We start from the raw sequence: 17,092 nt of genomic DNA, 5'->3' as shown, positions 1-17,092 counted from the left end.
CATAGCAGCTGCTCACGGGTGTTTGTTGAATGACTGAATGATCGGCCCTGATATTCAGCTGGTCCACACCGGTCCAGCACACCAGCCTGTCTGTTCTGGTTGCATAATCCTGCAGCCCCCGTGGTTAAACGTTTTGGGCATCATTCCTGCCTGTGACTTCGATGAGTCATCTCACCCTGTGAGCCTCAGTTTCCTCGTTCTCAAAACTGCGACTAAGACTGCCGTGCTATAGTGAACCATTAAGTTCAAGAACTTCAGACGTCCCAGAGTCCTGTGCACGTATCAGGTCAGAGGGGATGACAGATTTATGCCGAGGGGGGCCTGCAGCTCAGAGGCCCAGGTCAGGAAGTCCAAAGCTGGCTGGGGCCTGTGGCCTTGGTGACAGGCACTAAACCGGGGCTTGTCAGGGCTTCCACCCAGCAGAGAGAGAACAGAGGCTGTTTTCCCAAACTGGCCCCACCCCTGCATGGCCCAGTTCATGTGTGGCTGGGAGATAGGGGAAGAGTGTTATTTAATCCCACACATGCTTTGGGGCGGGTGTCGGCACCATTTTACAGATGGAAACTGATACTTCAAGCAGCAATGTCACTTGCCCACGATCCCCTGGCTGGAAAGTGGCCCAGAGGCACCCCAGGGGAAGTGAACCTCCCCCTTGTCCTTTTGCCTGAAATCCAGTCCATCCTACCCCACTTGGAGTCAAGGCGGGGGAAGGTTCAAAGAAACAGGGAAGAGCCCAGAGCAGATTTATTTATCCTTAGATAAATTTTGTACAGTGTATGTTAGAGTCAGGAGTTCTCAGCTTTCACCCAAAAGTCAGAAGTTATTGCAGTTGTGCCCAATGGCTCTAATGGTGGAAGGGAAGCTTCGAGAAAGCTGCCCGTGTTCAGAGAGAGGAAAATTGTTTAAAGTCAGGGGTCCGCCCTGCGGGGGCCACACTGAGGCAGGGGTCAAGTACAGGAGGAAAGGAGCGTAGGGGCAACAGGGTGGCTTGGGCTTGGGCAGGTTGGGGGCGGTCTCCCTACCGGAAGCAGCGCCCAGGCCATCTGGCCAAGACCTGCCAAGGGGACAACAGAGCCAGGACCACAGGGTGCCTCGGGGCCCTGGCTGGTGGGGCCAGCCGGCGCCTCAGCCCCGCCGTAGCCCCTGCAGCTCGTGGGCCACCTTCTCCAGCTCCGCCTCGATGGCCGACAGGCTCTCCAGCTCCTGGTCCTAGGAGAGAATGTGAAGAGTCCCACGGGGACTGGCCCAGGGAGCCTGTGCCAGCAGCGTGGGGCGTGCAGACAGACTGGTTGTGCCCGGGTTAGCTGTGTGGCCTTGGACAGGTGGCTTTGCCTTTCTGGGTCTCAAGGGCCTCATCTGTTCCATGGGGGCAGTGATGCCGCCCTGCGGGGCTGCTCTGAGGGGCACTGGGCGCAGAAATGTGCCCTGGTGGACGCAGGCCCACCGCCCCCTGAATGGCTCTGGGCAGGCACACGGAAAACGAAGCCTCCGGTGCCCTTCAGAGCACCTTCCAGTGCCCCGACCCCAAGGCCTAGACTGTGACGATGGCTTCCTGGGTGAGGCCGTGCCTGGGTTTCCTGTCTGCCACGGGCCTTCCTACCTGAGGGGTCAGCAGTCTGTGGCCCAGGTTTCAGGACGTGAGACCTGCCTAGGGCTGGGCTTGCATCCTCAGTCCCAGTCACTGGGTGCCCAAGCTCCAGCTGCCAGGGTGGTCCAGGGCAGCAGGGGACCCTCTGGGACTGACACCCACAGAGCATGCCCTCAGACTCTGAGCAGGGGTCAGGGAAGGCCACGCCCCAGCTTTGACCTGAGAGGGGTGGTCTTCCTGGGGTCCCTGCCTGATGCCAAGCAGAGGGCACCCACCTGGGGCCCAGTCAGAATAGATGGATGATGGTTGCCATGGAAACAGGGACCCCAGAGGCCCCCATCTTGGAGTAGCCCCCGGGCAGGAGTTCTGTAATTCTGGGGCTGTTTCTAAGATCTTTGGGCTAAGTGGATGGGGCCCTGCTCCGTCCTGTCCACAGGACTCAGGGGTCTCCGTTTCTCCACCCTGCAGTCCAAGCCTCCCTCTGCCTGTGGAGAAGGGAAGCTGGAGGGTGCCCCAAGGCACCTGGCTCTGTCCAGCTTCTGTGGGTGGGGAAGGCAACGATCAAAGGTGCCCAGCCTTGGGGAGGGGTGGGGGGCAGGCTGCTGCTTCCTGGAGCCCCGTCCCCTCAGTCCTTGGAGACATAGGCAGGTGACCTCTCTTAGCGCCAGCTCCCAAGAAGGAGGCTCCTTCCTCTCAGGCTGCTGGGACCCTGGTCCCAGGCCCAGAGAATGGCTCGGGGACCCAAGGAAGGGACCACATCCTCTTCTGGGTGGGCAGAGAAGAGCACTGGGGCCAGAGCCTTGAACATGTCCCACCCCCATAAGGCCCCGATTCCCACCTGGGCACTGAGACCTGAAGACCCCCCCAAGGCCTCCTCCAGCCCCAAGGTGGTGTCGCCAGCCTGCCCCAAAGTCCCATCCCATCCCCTCCTATGGGACCATCCATGTCCCTGCACCCCACTGAGCTTCCCAAGCAGCCCTGGGCACGGCCAGGTTTTCAGAGCTCGCGTGCATTCTGATCATGATGATGAGGTGAGCAGAAAGGACTTCTTACCCCCTTTTCACAAATGGGGACACCGATGAGGCTCAGAGAAGGGGAGTGACTGGCCCAAGGTCACCCAGCTAGGAGGCAGGACCCAGGTCTTCTGGCACAGGTCCGTGCCTTCCCCACCCATCACCACCAGGCCCTGAGGTCCAGCTGGCCCTGCCCCTGCTGCCTTCGCCATCGGGGTGGGAGGCAGGGCCTGAACCTGGGAGGAGGGTGTGGTTGGGCTGCACGGGTACAGGAGAGGACATGGCTGGACCAACAGTAGGGCCTTCCCAGGATGACTCCAGTGTCCCCTCCTGCCGTGCCCTCCCAGCTCTCAAGGCCAATGCTGCCCTGAGCCTGGATCCCCCAGGCAGCAAGTAGCCCTCCCCAGGCCAGTCCCTGCCAGGTCTTTTTAGTTTCCAAGCCCTCTCCATCCAAAGCTCCAAGCTCCACCAGTCAGTCACTCCCTTGTCCTGCTCCCAAGCCTGCAGAGGCTCCCTATTGCCTTCAGGACAAAGTCCCCGCCCAGCATCTCTGGGAACGGGCTTGACTCACCAGCTCTCCAGCTTCTGTCTCCTGTCCGCCAGCTTTCCTGGGTGCCCCCCTCCATGAGCTGGGGTTCACTTGCCCCCCTGACTGACACACCCTTTCCCCTGTCCCTTCCCAGCTTCCCGAGAGCCCCCTGTCTGAGTGCCCCTCCAGTCCCAGACTCCAGGGGGGACAGTGTCCCCTCAGTGGTGCAGGGGCCACATGCCTGGTTGCAGCTGACCCCCAGCTGGGCCCATGCTCCCGGGGCCTGGCCCAGGGCCGGCTCCCCCCGCCCATACCAACCTCTGGTCTGCGGTTGGCGCTGCCCTCCTCCTCTTTCTTCTCCTCCTGGTAGCCACGCACCGGTAGGGGCAGGCCCGCCTCGACGCTGTCCTCCCGGGAGGATGGCCTCCAGCCTCGTGGCAGCTGCAGCCCAGGACCGCTGAAGTCGTAGCCCCGGGCCCGTAAGGAGAGCTTCATGGCCCGGTCCGGGTCCTCCTCCGCCGCCTCCCCCTGCGGCCGCCTCTCGGCGGTCAGCTCCTTGGCCAGCTGGTCCATCGCGCTCCGTCGCTTGGCATCCTCCCACTCCTTGGGGAGCCGCCCCTCCCCCTCCTGCTCAGGCTGCGCGCTCTTCCCGCCCCGGAAGAGGCCTTGCGGGGCCCCTGCCGTCGCCTCCTCCTGCAGGCAATGGTCCCGCTCCCCCTTCCCCTTGGGGGATGGCGCCTCCTCAGCCCCAGTCTTCCCGGCTCCATCCACAGCCAGAGCCTCGGGCCAACCTGGAGCAGGCGGTGGACAAGAGCAGGGGAATGAGGGAGGCACCGTCACTTTCCCCAGTCCCTGTCACTCCCCGGGGCCTCTCTGTGGCCACGGTTGGGACCACAGAACCCGTAGGCGGGGTCCAGCTCAGCCCCTCACAACGGATTCCATCGGGAGGGAAAAGCCATCTTGACACCGTGCTTTACAAGACCCACTAAAGCTCTGAGGGGTGGGTTGGCCAGAGTCTGCCTCTTCCTTCGGCCCTCTCACCCCAGAAGCCCTGACCCGGGGGTCACCCACCTGGGGAGGGAGGGAAGACCCTGACCAGGGCCTCACGAGGAGCCAGGGGCTTTCCTAAACCCTGGGTGAAGCTAACAGTGTCCCCAGACCAGCCTGTTGCCACCTGTCATGCTGTCCCTCTGTTCCCAAAGCCCACCTACCCACGCTGCAAAGTCCCTCTCCCCTCCGGGGGTGGGGTGGGGGTGCTGGGGAGGGGCTATGTGGAACAGTGGGAGATGCAGGGTTTTGGAGTCAGACGAGCCTGGGTTGGAATCTCAGCTTTTACACAAATTAGCTGTGTGACCATGGGCAAATTACTTAACCTCTCTGAGCCTTGGTTTCCCATCAGGCAAATGGAGATAATACCTACCTTTCAGGGTTGTCGTGAAGGTGGAATGAGATTGTGGGTGAGGCCCCCCCCTCCGTCCCATCGCCCTCTCCCCAACACATTTGTTGGTGTCTCAGACGTCATACATACTCTCACCCCTCTGCATCTCCTTGTAGCCGAGGCTCGAGTGGGGGTTAAATGCTGCGGTGGGGGCGCTTTCTTCCTCCGGGACAGCCTCCTCTCCAGCCTCGGCCTCCTCTTCTCTCTTTGCCTGCTGCCCTTGCTCGGCACTCAGGCCCTTCTCTCTGCCCACTGGACCCTGGGAGGGGCCCTCGCTGTCCTCCTCGGCCTGTGGGCCTGGTTGTTTCTGGCTGGAGAGGCTGGCTAGGGGGTGGGTATTGGAGGAGGCCTCCTCCTCCCCTGGGGCCTGGTTGTCCTCCTCAGGCTTGGACCCCTGCCCAAGCTCCGGGGAGGCCTGAGGCCTGGGTCCATCCGCATCTTCACCATTCCTCTCCACCTCTTTAGAATCTCCTCTTTTTTCCATAGCATCCTTGGAGGACGCCTCTTCTGTCCCCTCTACAGAAACAACAGAGCAAAGTCAGGCCCTGAGGACCAGGCTGCACGTGGGATCTCCCCAGAGACCAATTTCATATCTTAACCACTGTATCTCTTGGCTTCCAGTAAGCCCAGCCCAAGACACCCATGAGAGAATTAGGGTTGCCCTCTCCATGTCTAGGTTTGACCTGAGGGCAACTGGATTATGTTTCTTTCTCTGTAATTCTACCTCTCGAAGCAAGATGTGATTTTCTTTTTTCTAAAAAGACCTTGAAAATGACCCCAGAAGATAGAGCCTTGAATTTAAAATTAAGACAGCAGTTGAATTGCTGTGTGATCTTGGGCAAGTTCCTTAACCTCTCTGTGTAAGAGGCACCATTACTGCAACTTCATTCTCCCCTCTGTGCAGGTATTCTGTCTTGAGCATCCTGTGAAAGTGCTCAATTCCTCAATGTTTGTCAGGTTTCATTAAAAGGTATTTTCTTGTAGCTGCTTTGAAGACAGCCTTCTAACTAGTAAAAATCCTTCCCACTGCTAGAATGATCACTGTTGAACAAGACACTACCAAGTACATTCCATCATTTGACTCCAGGACTCCAGGTGGAAAAGCTCCCATGCCCATTTGACAGAAACTCAAACCAATTCTCAGAAAGGTAAGGTGGTCTGTGCTTGCAGTCAGCAGTGCTGAGCCTTGAACCCAAGCTTCCAAATGCCAAGTACTGGGTGCTCTTTGCACTGACATGTGGCTGCCACCCCCATTAATGCTCCACTATTCCCCTCCTACAGCCCATGGCAGACATCTAGAGTCAACCAGACACTCATTTCCATGGAGCCAAAATGTGGGAGTCCCTGCTGTGCCCCCAGCAGCCACTAGGGTGACAGGCCTGGCCAATGCAAGGGCACCTCGGCCACACCAGCAGGCTTCCCCTCTCAGCCCCGACAGAAGACCACTGAGATCCCCGCTCTTAGGAACTGGCCCTATTCACTCACCTTCCACATGCAAAGAGCAGGGCTGCAGGGGCCACTGTGTGGCTGTTTCTAGGCAGAAAGGTGAGTAGCAGAGCATCCCCTTGACCTAAGCCATGATCCGTGACCCCTAAAAGCTCTCTGGTTTCAAGAAAGATGATCCAGGTTCATTTAGGGTTTCAAACCTACCCCTCTGGGATCCTGCTGCCACTAGGCTATGCTAAGGCACCACTAATTCCCAGGAGGGCAGGCGCTGGGGGTGGGGACCCCGTTGCGGTGGCCACTGGGAAGAGTCGAAGCTGCCCATCTGCCAGGCCAGAGACCTCCTGCCCGAGAGTGTCAGTCCCTGAAGTGGGCAGATGGGACCGATCAAGGGCTTTGGAGTGAGACAGACCCAGAGTCACATCTCCAATTATGCCTTGGGAAGGTACTTCAACCTCCCTGGGACTCAGTTTCCCCATTTGTAAAGAGAAGGAAATATGAGCTACCTTACAAGGGCCTAAAGGAGGGGCTTCTGACTCCCAGGAACCCTCGATCTATCATAAGTACTGTTATTTTCATCCTCCCTCCCCTGGTCCCTGGCCAGACTGGTCGGCACTGACCCTTCAGCTCGGCCTGGTCATTCTGCTTCTCAAGAACCTCTGAGAGTTCATCCTCATAACTGCTGTGTTTCTTCTGCTGATGTGCCCTCTCCTTGGCTCCTGTATGAAAAACGGAGAAAAAGGTCCCATTTGGTCTGAGCTCCACATGTTTGTCTGTGAGAGGGAAGGCCTCTGTTTCCTCATCTGTAAAGTGGGCACATCATGTTCTGGGCTTGCCCCGTGAGAGACCGAGGGGGTAGGAGCTGGTGGGGGTTGGTAAGGGCTGGCCGCCCCCTCCTGGCCCCATCACCTCTCCAGACTCCATTTCTCACCCAGAAAATAAGAACAAGCCCTGCCTGCTGGCTCATGGAGCAACAAAGGCACAGATGGAGCAGACGGTCCCAGGGGCAGAAGTAGAGAGTGGAGGGCCCTCAGGACCTGGCTCGTAGCTAGGGGACCCTGCAGCAAGAGGTAATAGTGACTGCTTGTCCCCTCATGGGCGCTCTTGATTCGGGCAACCCCTGTTCCCCCTGGACCCCATAAGCCCAGGCTGAGCTCTTGTCTGCATCCAAGCCCAGGGTCAGCACCAGAGACCCTTCTCCCTGCATCAGCCCCTGCACCAGGCTATGCTGTCTGCTCTGTCTCCACCCATCCCTGGTTCTTGATGGTGGCCCGGGCCAGGCCAACTCTGCAGCTGCTGGTGATTTTTTCCCATGGTGAGAATTTCTGGGGTGGCCAGAGCAGGCTGACATGGGGGCTGTGGGCCGGGGGTACGTGCAGATCTGGCCCCCGGCCGACTGGGGTCCACACTTCTTGGTTAATTCCTTGCTCTGTGACCTTGGGTGACTTGGGCGATCCAAGACCTGGTTGCTCATCTATAAAACAGGGTTGCTGCATGGTAAATGCTAGGATAGAGGTGTGCAGAAGACATGAGAGTACAGAAGAGGGAGTGGGTGGATGAGTGGATGTATGGGTAGATGGATGGATGGATGGACAGAGAGACATATAGATCTATCCCATACTCTCTTTTTTTTTGCGGTACGCAGGCCTCTCACTGTTGTGGCCCCTCCCGTTGCGGAGCACAGGCTCTGGACGCGCAGGCTCAGTGGCCATGGCTCACGGGCCCAGCCGCTCCGCGGCACGTGGGATCTTCCCGGACCGGGGCACGAACCCGTGTCCCCTGCATCGGCAGGCGGACTCTCAACCACTGCGCCACCAGGGAAGCCCTATCCCATACGCTTTTAATAGAAAATAATAATGTACCTGTATATTGGACACTGTTTATATTAGACACACACACTGTGTGTGTATGTGTGTAAACAGATGTTTCAGGACACATCCCCTATAGTAGTCTCCATTGACATTATATTTAATTATTTAAATGCAGTAAGTCAGTCACTCAATACTTAATTTAAAAATTATCATACTGCACTCCTAGCAACGATATGCGGTGGATGTTGTCTTCCAGGAGGACGAGCGAGTGAGAGAAAGAATGGCGTGCTAACTTGGGGAGGGTCTCAGGGAGCCCTCCTGCTGTGGTTATTTTCACTTGCCACCTCCCCAGATCCCTCTCCATTCTCACACATGGCCCAGTCTGCCCCAGAAGCCTCAAGGTGGGGGCCTTCCCTGAGCCCCAGCAGCCTTCATGCCCTCCACCCTACCCCATCCAAGACACAAGCCCAGCCTTAAAGATGGGCCCTCACTTTCTTTAGAGGGAGACGCAAGATTCATGCTTGAGGGCCATTCTCAGGGAGAAGCACAAGGGTGCCTATGGCCCTGCCCCAAATAAAAGCCACTTCCCCCAGGGAGTCAGCCTGGGGCAGATGCAGGGCCAGAACCCATTGTTTCCAATTTGCCAGGGAGGCCTCTGTACCTCACATGAACCCAAGATGGAGCCTGGGGCTGGGCAGAGCAGCTAACTCTGTGGGATGACATCAGCCTAACCCTCCTTCCCAGCATCCTATCCAGGCTCTGCTTGAACATCCTCAGTGACAAGGCGCTCACTACCTCACAAAATCACTCCATTCCCAAGAGCATCAGTAGATTTTCTTAACCTCTTGGAGAAAGCCATGTCTCGCTCTGAAAGCACACTGAAAGTCTGGTCTGTGTTTTGGGGCAAGCAAGACCCTGCTTCTCCCATCTCCCCCTTGAGCAGAAGCTCACGAGGGCAAAGGGGCCCCTCCTCTCTCCTGGAGACCAATTTTCTTTTCTGTTAACAGAGAAAAGGGATCCTCTCTGCAACCTAGTCTTGAAAGTGTCCCCTCTAAAATGGCTGAACTCCAGAGACCATGGGGTATTAGAAGAGCTGCATCTGGTCTTGGGATGTCCTTAACTTACTATGTGACCTTGGACCAGTCACTCAACCTCTCTGGGCCTTGATCTCTTTAATTACATTAATTATAGACCGGACCAGGTGGCACAGAGGACCCCACCTTGCCACCCTATAATTGAAAGGCAATAACTGGGTATCAGAAACAAGACCTTGCTCAACCTGCCACCATGATTTTCTGACTCTCAGTTACTGGAATTTACTCAGATTGGCATGCAGCGGTTGGAAAATACCTTGGAGAGCGAGGTCTTGGAGCTCTTTCAGCAAATTCTGATGTCGCAGGATTGAGAGGATCCGTTCATCTGCAATGAGAAAGAGTCGTTACGGGTGGTTTCCAGAGAACAGCCCAGAAAGAGATTGCCATCAATATTTTCAGCTGAGCACAAGGAATTTCTTCTGGAAACTCAAAACCTGGGTGGTAGCAGCAAGATTGGGTCTTGAGATAACACTTCTGAAATGACCTCCCTTCCAAGGTATCTCTCCATCTGCTATTATATCAGAAAGGTCAGCCACAGTCCCTGCACCCAGACCTTCGCCAAGAGATGGCAGCCCCTGAGGTGATGCAGGGGTGTCTCTAAGCACAACGTGTTCTTTCATCTCCATGCCTTTGCCCGTGTTTTCCACGCCACCCGGGGTGCTCTTTTTTCATTTTTCTACTTACTGATTTTCAACTTTTATCTTAAAGCCCAACCCCAGTGCTAATGTTGGATCTATCCAACATTGACTGCCTGCTTGGAAAGCTTTGTCCTTCTCATGCCCACCCACCCACACTGTTCTTTTATTCATCGTACATCTAGAGGGTATCTACCGGGTGCCAGGGGTTGTTCTCGGCGCTGGGGATATAGCACGCAAAGCCTTGTCCACAGGGACCTCACGTTCTGGTGGCTCGCTGTTCCAGCCCTGGTTTCATTCTGCCCAGGATTCTGGTTAATTGTGTTCATATCTGTCCCTTCTGCTAGTCTGTAAGCTCTGGGCTCACAGGGGCTGTAAGCCCTTCATCTCTCTATACCACCCTGCACAGGCCTGGCTGAGGCAGGCACTTGGTCAGTGACTACTGAATTAAATCACTGAATTCCATCCAAAACCACACCCCATGTCCTTGCCCCCCAGCCCAGCAGGCAGCAGCCCCTCACCCCAAGCCTGGCCCATACCTCCTCGGAGTGTCTCGAAACACTCCTGGCTGACAGGCATGGGGCTGGGCTTGGAGAGCGTGTCAGAAATGACCTCCACGATGCACTTCATCACCTGGGAAGAGATTGGGGCAGGTTGGGGCTGGTTTGGGCATGGGGCTCAGTTCCTTGAAGCTCCAGGGTAAATTTCTACGGAGGACATAAGGACATTCTCTTGTGTCTTTAGGAGTCCATGGACACCTAGCTCAGGGGCACAGCTCTGCTTTCTTAGCTACATAGTAACAGCAATAGTAATAATTAAAAACAAAACCAAAAAACCTTACACAGTGCTTACCAAGTGCCAGGCACCCCAATCACCAGGCCGGCAGGAGCCCCTCTAAGGTGAGGGTGGGTACCCCGTACCCTCTCATCCCAAGGGTTTCTCTGAAGATGGGGAAGCTGCTCCTGGGCATTAGGGGTGTGTCTTGCAAAAGTACTTTAGTCTTGCAGATGCCCAAAAGGTCAGCTATCTCCAGGAGGCCTTTCTGGACCACCCAGTGGAGAACAAAGACCTTTCCTGGCTCTACCCTGTCTGGAAACAAGACTTGGAAAACTCTCTCTAGATATCCATGGTGTTGTCACATGCAGGGAGTGACAGCCTCACAGTCTGGCTCCACAGTCACCCACCAGGTGAATCCCCTGGCTGGATGTGGGCACACATCTATCTGCTACATCCGGGTGTCCATCCCAGGCCGACAGCAGCCATATCTCTGAAAGTCTTGTCTAGTGCCCAGCAAGGTGCTATGGATAATCAGGCAGCCAATAAGTGAATGATATCTGAAGATGGTGCCAACCGTAGTGTGATATCCTAGCTGTGTGATCTTGGGCAAGCGACTTGACCTCTCTGAGCCTCAATTTCCTCATCTGTAAAATGGGAGTGAGAAGACCTTCCCAACTCCCCTCCCAGGGTGATGAGGCACAGATGGGAAAATACTCTATAATGCATGAAGTGACACACACACCCAGGGAGGGATTCACGACTCCCAACCTGCTTCAGCTGCCTAGAGTTGGCCAGAGGAGCAGGAGGTGTCAGACACGCAACAGGCAACACTGGTGGGGAGTGGGGGGGCGGGAGGCTGTGTCTACGGGATGCCAAGGCAGCCCATCCGAAGATCCAGGATGGCAAACAGGCTCTACGGTAGTCATGGCATCCTAGGTTAAAACGTGCAGGTCTTCACCAGCTGCTCCGGTGTCTCTGACCCCAGGCTGCTGAATACAAAGTGTGTCCCATAAGGGCACCTGGCAGGGAGGAGCTTATAGCCTGCACCCTATATCTCCCTGCAACCAAAAGTCTTGCACTGGGGAAATCAGGTAACCACCAGTCCATGAGGACAGATTCTGGGAGAGAGCAATTGGTTATGGGTCCCAAGAGTGATGGGGAGGTCATGAAAGGAAGCTCTAGGAATGAAAATGCTTATTTACCGAGGACCAACTATGTGCCAGGTACTTCACATGATTCCAATTCCTTACAACTCCCCTCAAAGGAAATATTATTATAGACAGGAAAAGGGGAAGCTCAGAAAAGTTAAGGAATCGTCCCAACATCACACAGCTAACAATGAGTGGTATAGGTTTAAATTTAGGGCTGTCTGTAACTAATGAATAGGAAATGAGCAAACTGAGGTTGAAATCTCTTTGATGTTTTGGGTTTCAACTACAGCCTCTCTGGAATAGAAGAAAACAGCTCCTGAAAAGGCAGGGAGTAGAAATTTCTCTGACTCCCAAGTGGAGGTATCTGTGAACATCAGAGACTGGAAAAACAGCCCCAACTCAGACATGAATGAATTTCGAGTACACACCCAACACAGAGTGTCTTTTGCTGGCCACAGAAGCCCCCACCAGTGTCTTCTAAGGCCCTTTCCTGGGTGACCTCCACCAGCAGCCCCAACTGGCTGGGACCCTGGGTGCAGGAGCCATGATCAAGAGTGTTTTCACTGTGGCCCTTTGGGAGAGCCAGCCAGGGCTTTAGTGACTGGGGGACGGGGCGGGTGTGTTGCTGGCAGGGCTCTGGGGAAGAGCAAAGCGGGAGGCCGGAGCCAGGCAGATGAAGACTGTTCCCGCAGGTCGGTGGACAACCACAGCCTCAGAGAAGTCACCCCTGCCAGCCCGTGGTGGGCCTGTGAGATTCGGAGTGTTCAAGACAGGGGGCCTGGCACCTGGGCCCCGCAGGTAAGACACAGGCCCCATCGGGCTGCACACCCAACTCAGAGGAGGCGGGGGAAGGCCCCACAGGAGGAGAACAGGGAAATCTAGCAGACTTTGATGTCTTCTTTTGGCGAAGCCGTCCCCAGGCTCAGCAGCCGCAGTGCTGGCTCTTGGCTTTATGCTCCTGGCCCCCATGCCGGGGCATCCCCGCACCCCTTCTTACCTCAGTGTCCCCTTTATTTATAGGGCTGTTCACAGGGAGGGCAATGACTAGGAAGAAAAAGAGAGAGCTGGGGTCACTCCTCTGCTCCGAGGGGAGAACGCGGTCCTTCCAGACTGGTTCCATCAGGCGCGCTCCCTCTTAAGACCACCTCCACCCAAATGAGATGCTGAACTGATTTTATTTCCCTTCCCCAGCTGCTGCCCCACCCCCCCACCCCGGAGATGGCTCCCAGAGGCTGCACTGAGAGCCCTAACCCTTCCCCTTGGGAAAGCTCGTGCTCTGGACGGGGTGTGTGAGCCGAAAGCAAGAGCTGTGCAAACAGGCCAATGGCTGAGTGGGATCGGGCTGGGGGAGGATGAGGGAGAGGCAGAGAGACCCCAGAGGTGACAGAAAAGAGGGTGAGGGGAGCGGAAGAGATGGAAGAGGAGGACTGTGACGGGGGATGGGAGAGGTAGAAGTCAAGGGTAGACAGACGGGGGCAGAGGGAGGATGCAGGGGGAGGCAGGCGAGTGGGGAGCCCGCAGCGATCCTCCCACCTACCCCGATGACCTTGGCCGGCCACGACGCAGAGCCGGCGCCGGCCCTGAAGCAGCCCAGACACGGGGTGGGGACGTCAGGGGACCCTGCCCCGCGGGGTCGGGAGTCCGAGTCAAAGAGTCAGGCCTGCGGGATCAGCTCCCGGGCCCCTTTGCGGGGTCGGGTGGGAGGCGAGGCGCTGTCCGTGGCGCTGAAAACTCGCCGCGCCGGAGGGAAGGCATGGAGGAGCGCGCGGCGCTGCGCGGTGCCCGGACCTCAGGGCAGGCAGGGCAAGAGCAGGCAGGGACGCCCGGGACCCTCTCCCCAAAGGCCCCGCGCTCGCTCACCTTGCCCGGCGCAGAGTAGAAGCGCTAGGACCGCTGCGGAGCGCATGGCGAACCCGGGGCGCCGAGCAGCTGGCGGTCTGGGGCCGGGCGCGGCGCGCACTGGGGCGAGGGGTGGCTGGACTGGTCGCTCCGGGCGGCCTCGGCGACACAGGCGCGGGGATGGGGGTCGCAAGGTCTCCGTGTGCGTCCGCCTGTCGATCCCCCCACCACCTTTCCCCTCTGGGCTCGGGCACTGCAGCAGTGGCACCCTCGCGCCCCACTTATATACACCCCGGGCCCCGGAAATGACGTCATAGGACCCGCCCCTACCCTCCGGGGGTCTGGCCGCAGTTCGCAACACCCCCAGGCTCACGGGCTGTTGCTGATGGCCACCGCCTCAGACAGCTCTTGGGTGAGGCAGCGAGGAGGATATCTGGCTTCCAGGAGGCGGCACGGGGGACTCAGCGGATCGTCCACCCCTCGACAGCTCCACCGACTTGCTGTGTGTCCGTGGACAAGTCACCTCCAGCCTCTGGACCTCGTGGGCCGCCGAAGTGCGCTGAGGTCCTGCCAATTCTAGCGCACCACTCCTTGCTCCTGAGGGCCCCCTCCTGAGGGGGTCTTGCTTCCTCGATCCCACTGGCTAGAGGCATGCTCACCATTCGGGGCTCCCTCAAATATCTAGGAGGCCGTCTAGAGGTCCCCGACCCCTTGTCTGAATCAGGCCTCTCTCTCTGGCAACCCAGTTTTGTGCTTTCACGATTTCTAATATGCATTTATTTATTTGAATAACGTTTAGTCTTCATTGCTTTCATAGTCCTGAGCAGGGCACCTGACAGAGTAAATGCCCTTAACTGATAACTGTTGAATGTACTGATTGAAAGTTCAACCCACAGATGAGTGAATCCTGGGCCTTGGCTGTTGTTGGACAGCGCTCATGGGGGGTGGGGAGGGAGGGGTAGGGGACAGTTCTTGATATCAAACCGAAATAGAGGTCTTTGTAACTTGTACTCATTAGACCTCGTTCAGCCCCTTAGGATCACCTTCTTGTGGCTGATAACCCATTTGTGTGTTTGAGAACAGCTCTCACATCCTCTTGAGTGTTCTCAAAACCTGGATGGTTTGTGTGTAAGGCTGGTTTCCTCGTTTGTTTCTCTCTGCCCTGAGGCCCTTATGCTCTGGCCACATTACTGTTCTCACCCTTTGCCACCTGACCCCACTGTCATAGTGAAGCGGGTATCTGGGCAACAGTTTGGCATCAGCTGGCATCGTCCAAGAGCCCCCCCTTCTTCCTGTAACAGTCCCCTCCCATCTGCTGCTACTTCCCACTTCCCGCCCCTAAAGGAAAAGCTGGCAGAAGCTCAGAAGAGACTAAAAAGGTCCTGTTCATGCAGGTGTTCATTCATTTAACCACTGTTTGTTAATCACCTACTATGTGCTTAGGACAGCTCTTAGCTGCTGTAGGTATGCACGGTATGTCAGGTGGGGACAAGTGCTATGGACAAAAATGAAGCAGGGAAGGGGGATGGGTGTGCTGGGGGAAGGGGTTGGGTTATATTTTAAAGAGGGTGGATCTAAAGAGGCCTCACCAAGGAAGTGACATTTTAGCAAGTTACCTGAAGTTGCTGGGGGAGGGGGTTGCATGTGTCCAGGGGCAGAGGGCTCCGGGCAGAGGGACGGCAAGTGCAAATACCCAGAGGGAGGAATGTGCCTGGCGTGTTCAAGGAATAATAAGGAGGTAGAGGGAAAACAGCCTGGAGAATAGAGCTGAACATTAACATGGAGTCTGTCTCAAAAACTTGGAAATGCACAGAAATACAGAACATCACTTGTACTCACACAACCCAGAGAGAAGTACTGATCACTTTAAAGTGTATGTTCTATAGTCTTTGTGGAGGTGACTCCCTTGGTAAAAGACAGTTCCCAGTGAAAAACTTCAGTCAAACACTGAAAACATAAGTGCCCTTCTGATGTGGGTCATCCTGAATGTGGTGCAAAGGTTTGCAACATACAACCCTGTACACAAACCTCTGTAGCATTTGCAATTCTTTCATGTCATTTCATATAACAGTAGGTGAACTCCTCAGTCGAAGAAAATGGACATTTTAAGACACTTGATGTGCATTGCCCAACTGCCGTGGAGAAAGTTGAACCACTTTCCAAGCTGAGTGGATTTTTCTCCTGGGAAGTTTCAGAGCGCCTGCCACCTTCCCAGGAGCACTAGTTCTCCAGAAGCCCGATCCTGTTTGCCCGGTGAAGCTACACATAACCAACCGGCAAAAGTCTCCCAAACTAGGTTTTACAAGTGACGACGCCAGTAACTAGCACTTACACCATGCCGTATAGCTCTTCAGAATGTTTCGTCACTGAGCCCTTACGGTAACCCTCAGCCTAAGTTAGAGCAGGATTGTTTTTATTCTACTTTGCAGATTTGGAAACTGAGACCCAGGATGCTAACATGAGCTTCCAAGACGCCACATGGCCAGTGAATGGTAAAGTTGGACCTAGAGCTTGTTTTGCTCAAGTGCCCACGTTTCCCCCCATCTCATGATTTCTCACATGCTGTTACCACTCCCTGGAATGCCTCTCATTATCATTCCACTCCCTCCCCTATAGCCTGGCAAATGCTTCCATCCTTTTGAGGACCTGAGGTAATTGCTCCCTCCTCTCTGCCTCCACAACATTTGTGTGAGTGTTTATCACACGTGGTCGGCATTTCTTGCCTCTAGATCCTTCTATCTCATTACACTTTGAGCTCCTTGGGATTCGGTCTGCGTCCTGCTCATCTTTCGACTTCAGTTTCTGGCATAGTGCTGGGCACGTGGTCGGCACAATGGAAAATTGAAAGAAGGAGAAAACTCACATCCATCGATCCCATCTTTGGCTTTGGGCTGGATTGGTTAGGTAAGGATAAGCCACTGGAACGAAAGATCCTAAAATACAGTGAAATAAGATGGGGTCTTATTTGTCTCTTCTACAACAGTCCCAGAGTGAACAGTTTGGATCCACGGGGTGGCTGTGTCATCCTCAACAAACATTTTCCACCTTTGATATCAAGGCAGCTATTCTGGTTGCCACCATTTCTCAACCATCTCAAAGGGGGCAAACGGTAGATGGAGACCAAGCAGCTTCTCTGTAAAGTTCTGATGCAGACCTTGCCTGCAACACTTCTCCCAGCCCACTGGCTAGGACTTAGGCACTGGACACACCTAGTTGTAAGGGAGACTGGGCAGCCACGGGGAGGTTCTGATTACTGAAGGAAGACGGGATACTGGAGGACGATGTACATTCTGTACCACACAACCCATGGGGGTGATGCCAACAACTAACCCTTGTGGAAAACTTGCTAAAAACCAGGCACTGTTCTAAGAGTTACAATACAGTCCTATGAGGTAGACACAATTATTATACTTGTTTACGGATGCAGTTTTACAAGAGAATGAAGCCCAATACCCTAAGGCATTCATCATGAATTAGTGTCTCTTGCATGCATCTAGAATGGTACGAATTATGCACCATTCTTGGGAGAACTGAAAAAATAGCCACTCAAATAATTTCTGTGTTATGGTTTTGATGAGGAACCCTGTATGGTGCTGTTGATGGGTCCCTTTTAAGGAGCCAGGCATTGGGTTAGATGCTTGTCTTTGTTTTTAATAAATTTATTTTATTTATTTATTTATTTTTAGCTGCGTTGGGTCTTCGTTGCTGTGCGCAGGCTTTCTCTAGTTGCAGCGAGCAGGGGCTACTCTTTGTTGCGGTGCACGGGCTTCTCAT

The 17,092-nt window shown here is 55.4% G+C and overlaps 1 protein-coding gene across 2 annotated transcripts; it reads right to left on the bottom strand.

Moving 5' to 3' along the window:
• Positions 1 to 707: 707 nt before the first annotated feature.
• Positions 708 to 13,587, bottom strand: CHGA (chromogranin A). 2 transcript variants are annotated; one of them, XM_032617517.1, is made up of 8 exons: positions 13,340 to 13,580; positions 12,477 to 12,523; positions 10,091 to 10,184; positions 9,173 to 9,241; positions 6,632 to 6,730; positions 4,659 to 5,084; positions 3,449 to 3,921; positions 708 to 1,209 (listed from the first exon to the last, which is right to left on the bottom strand). In XM_032617517.1, the coding sequence occupies exons 1-8, from the start codon at positions 13,383 to 13,385 to the stop codon at positions 1,126 to 1,128; spliced, it is 1,338 nt and encodes a 445-aa protein (XP_032473408.1). In that variant the 5' UTR covers positions 13,386 to 13,580; the 3' UTR covers positions 708 to 1,125. The 2 variants fall into 2 exon arrangements, with proteins under 2 accessions (XP_032473408.1, XP_032473413.1); XM_032617522.1 differs by having other exon boundaries at positions 732 to 1,209; positions 4,665 to 5,084; positions 13,340 to 13,587.
• Positions 13,588 to 17,092: the final 3,505 nt, after the last annotated feature.

Source organism: Phocoena sinus, chromosome 2 (genome assembly GCF_008692025.1).
Source record: "Phocoena sinus isolate mPhoSin1 chromosome 2, mPhoSin1.pri, whole genome shotgun sequence".
Lineage (NCBI taxonomy): Eukaryota > Metazoa > Chordata > Mammalia > Artiodactyla > Phocoenidae > Phocoena > Phocoena sinus.
This window is presented reverse-complemented; position numbering and strand designations above follow the sequence as displayed.

What these genes read in the sequence shown, in the direction of transcription:
- CHGA (XM_032617517.1), bottom strand. Translation starts at nt 13,385, where the DNA reads ATGCGCTCCGCAGCGGTCCTAGCGCTTCTACTCTGCGCCGGGCAAG. An exon ending in TCTACTCTGCGCCGGGCAAG is followed by an intron (nt 12,524 to 13,339) that starts GTGAGCGAGCGC and finishes TTTTCTTCCTAG; the next exon opens with TCATTGCCCTCCCTGTGAAC. An exon ending in GCGCCAACCGCAGACCAGAG is followed by an intron (nt 1,210 to 3,448) that starts GTTGGTATGGGC and finishes ATTCTCTCCTAG; the next exon opens with GACCAGGAGCTGGAGAGCCT.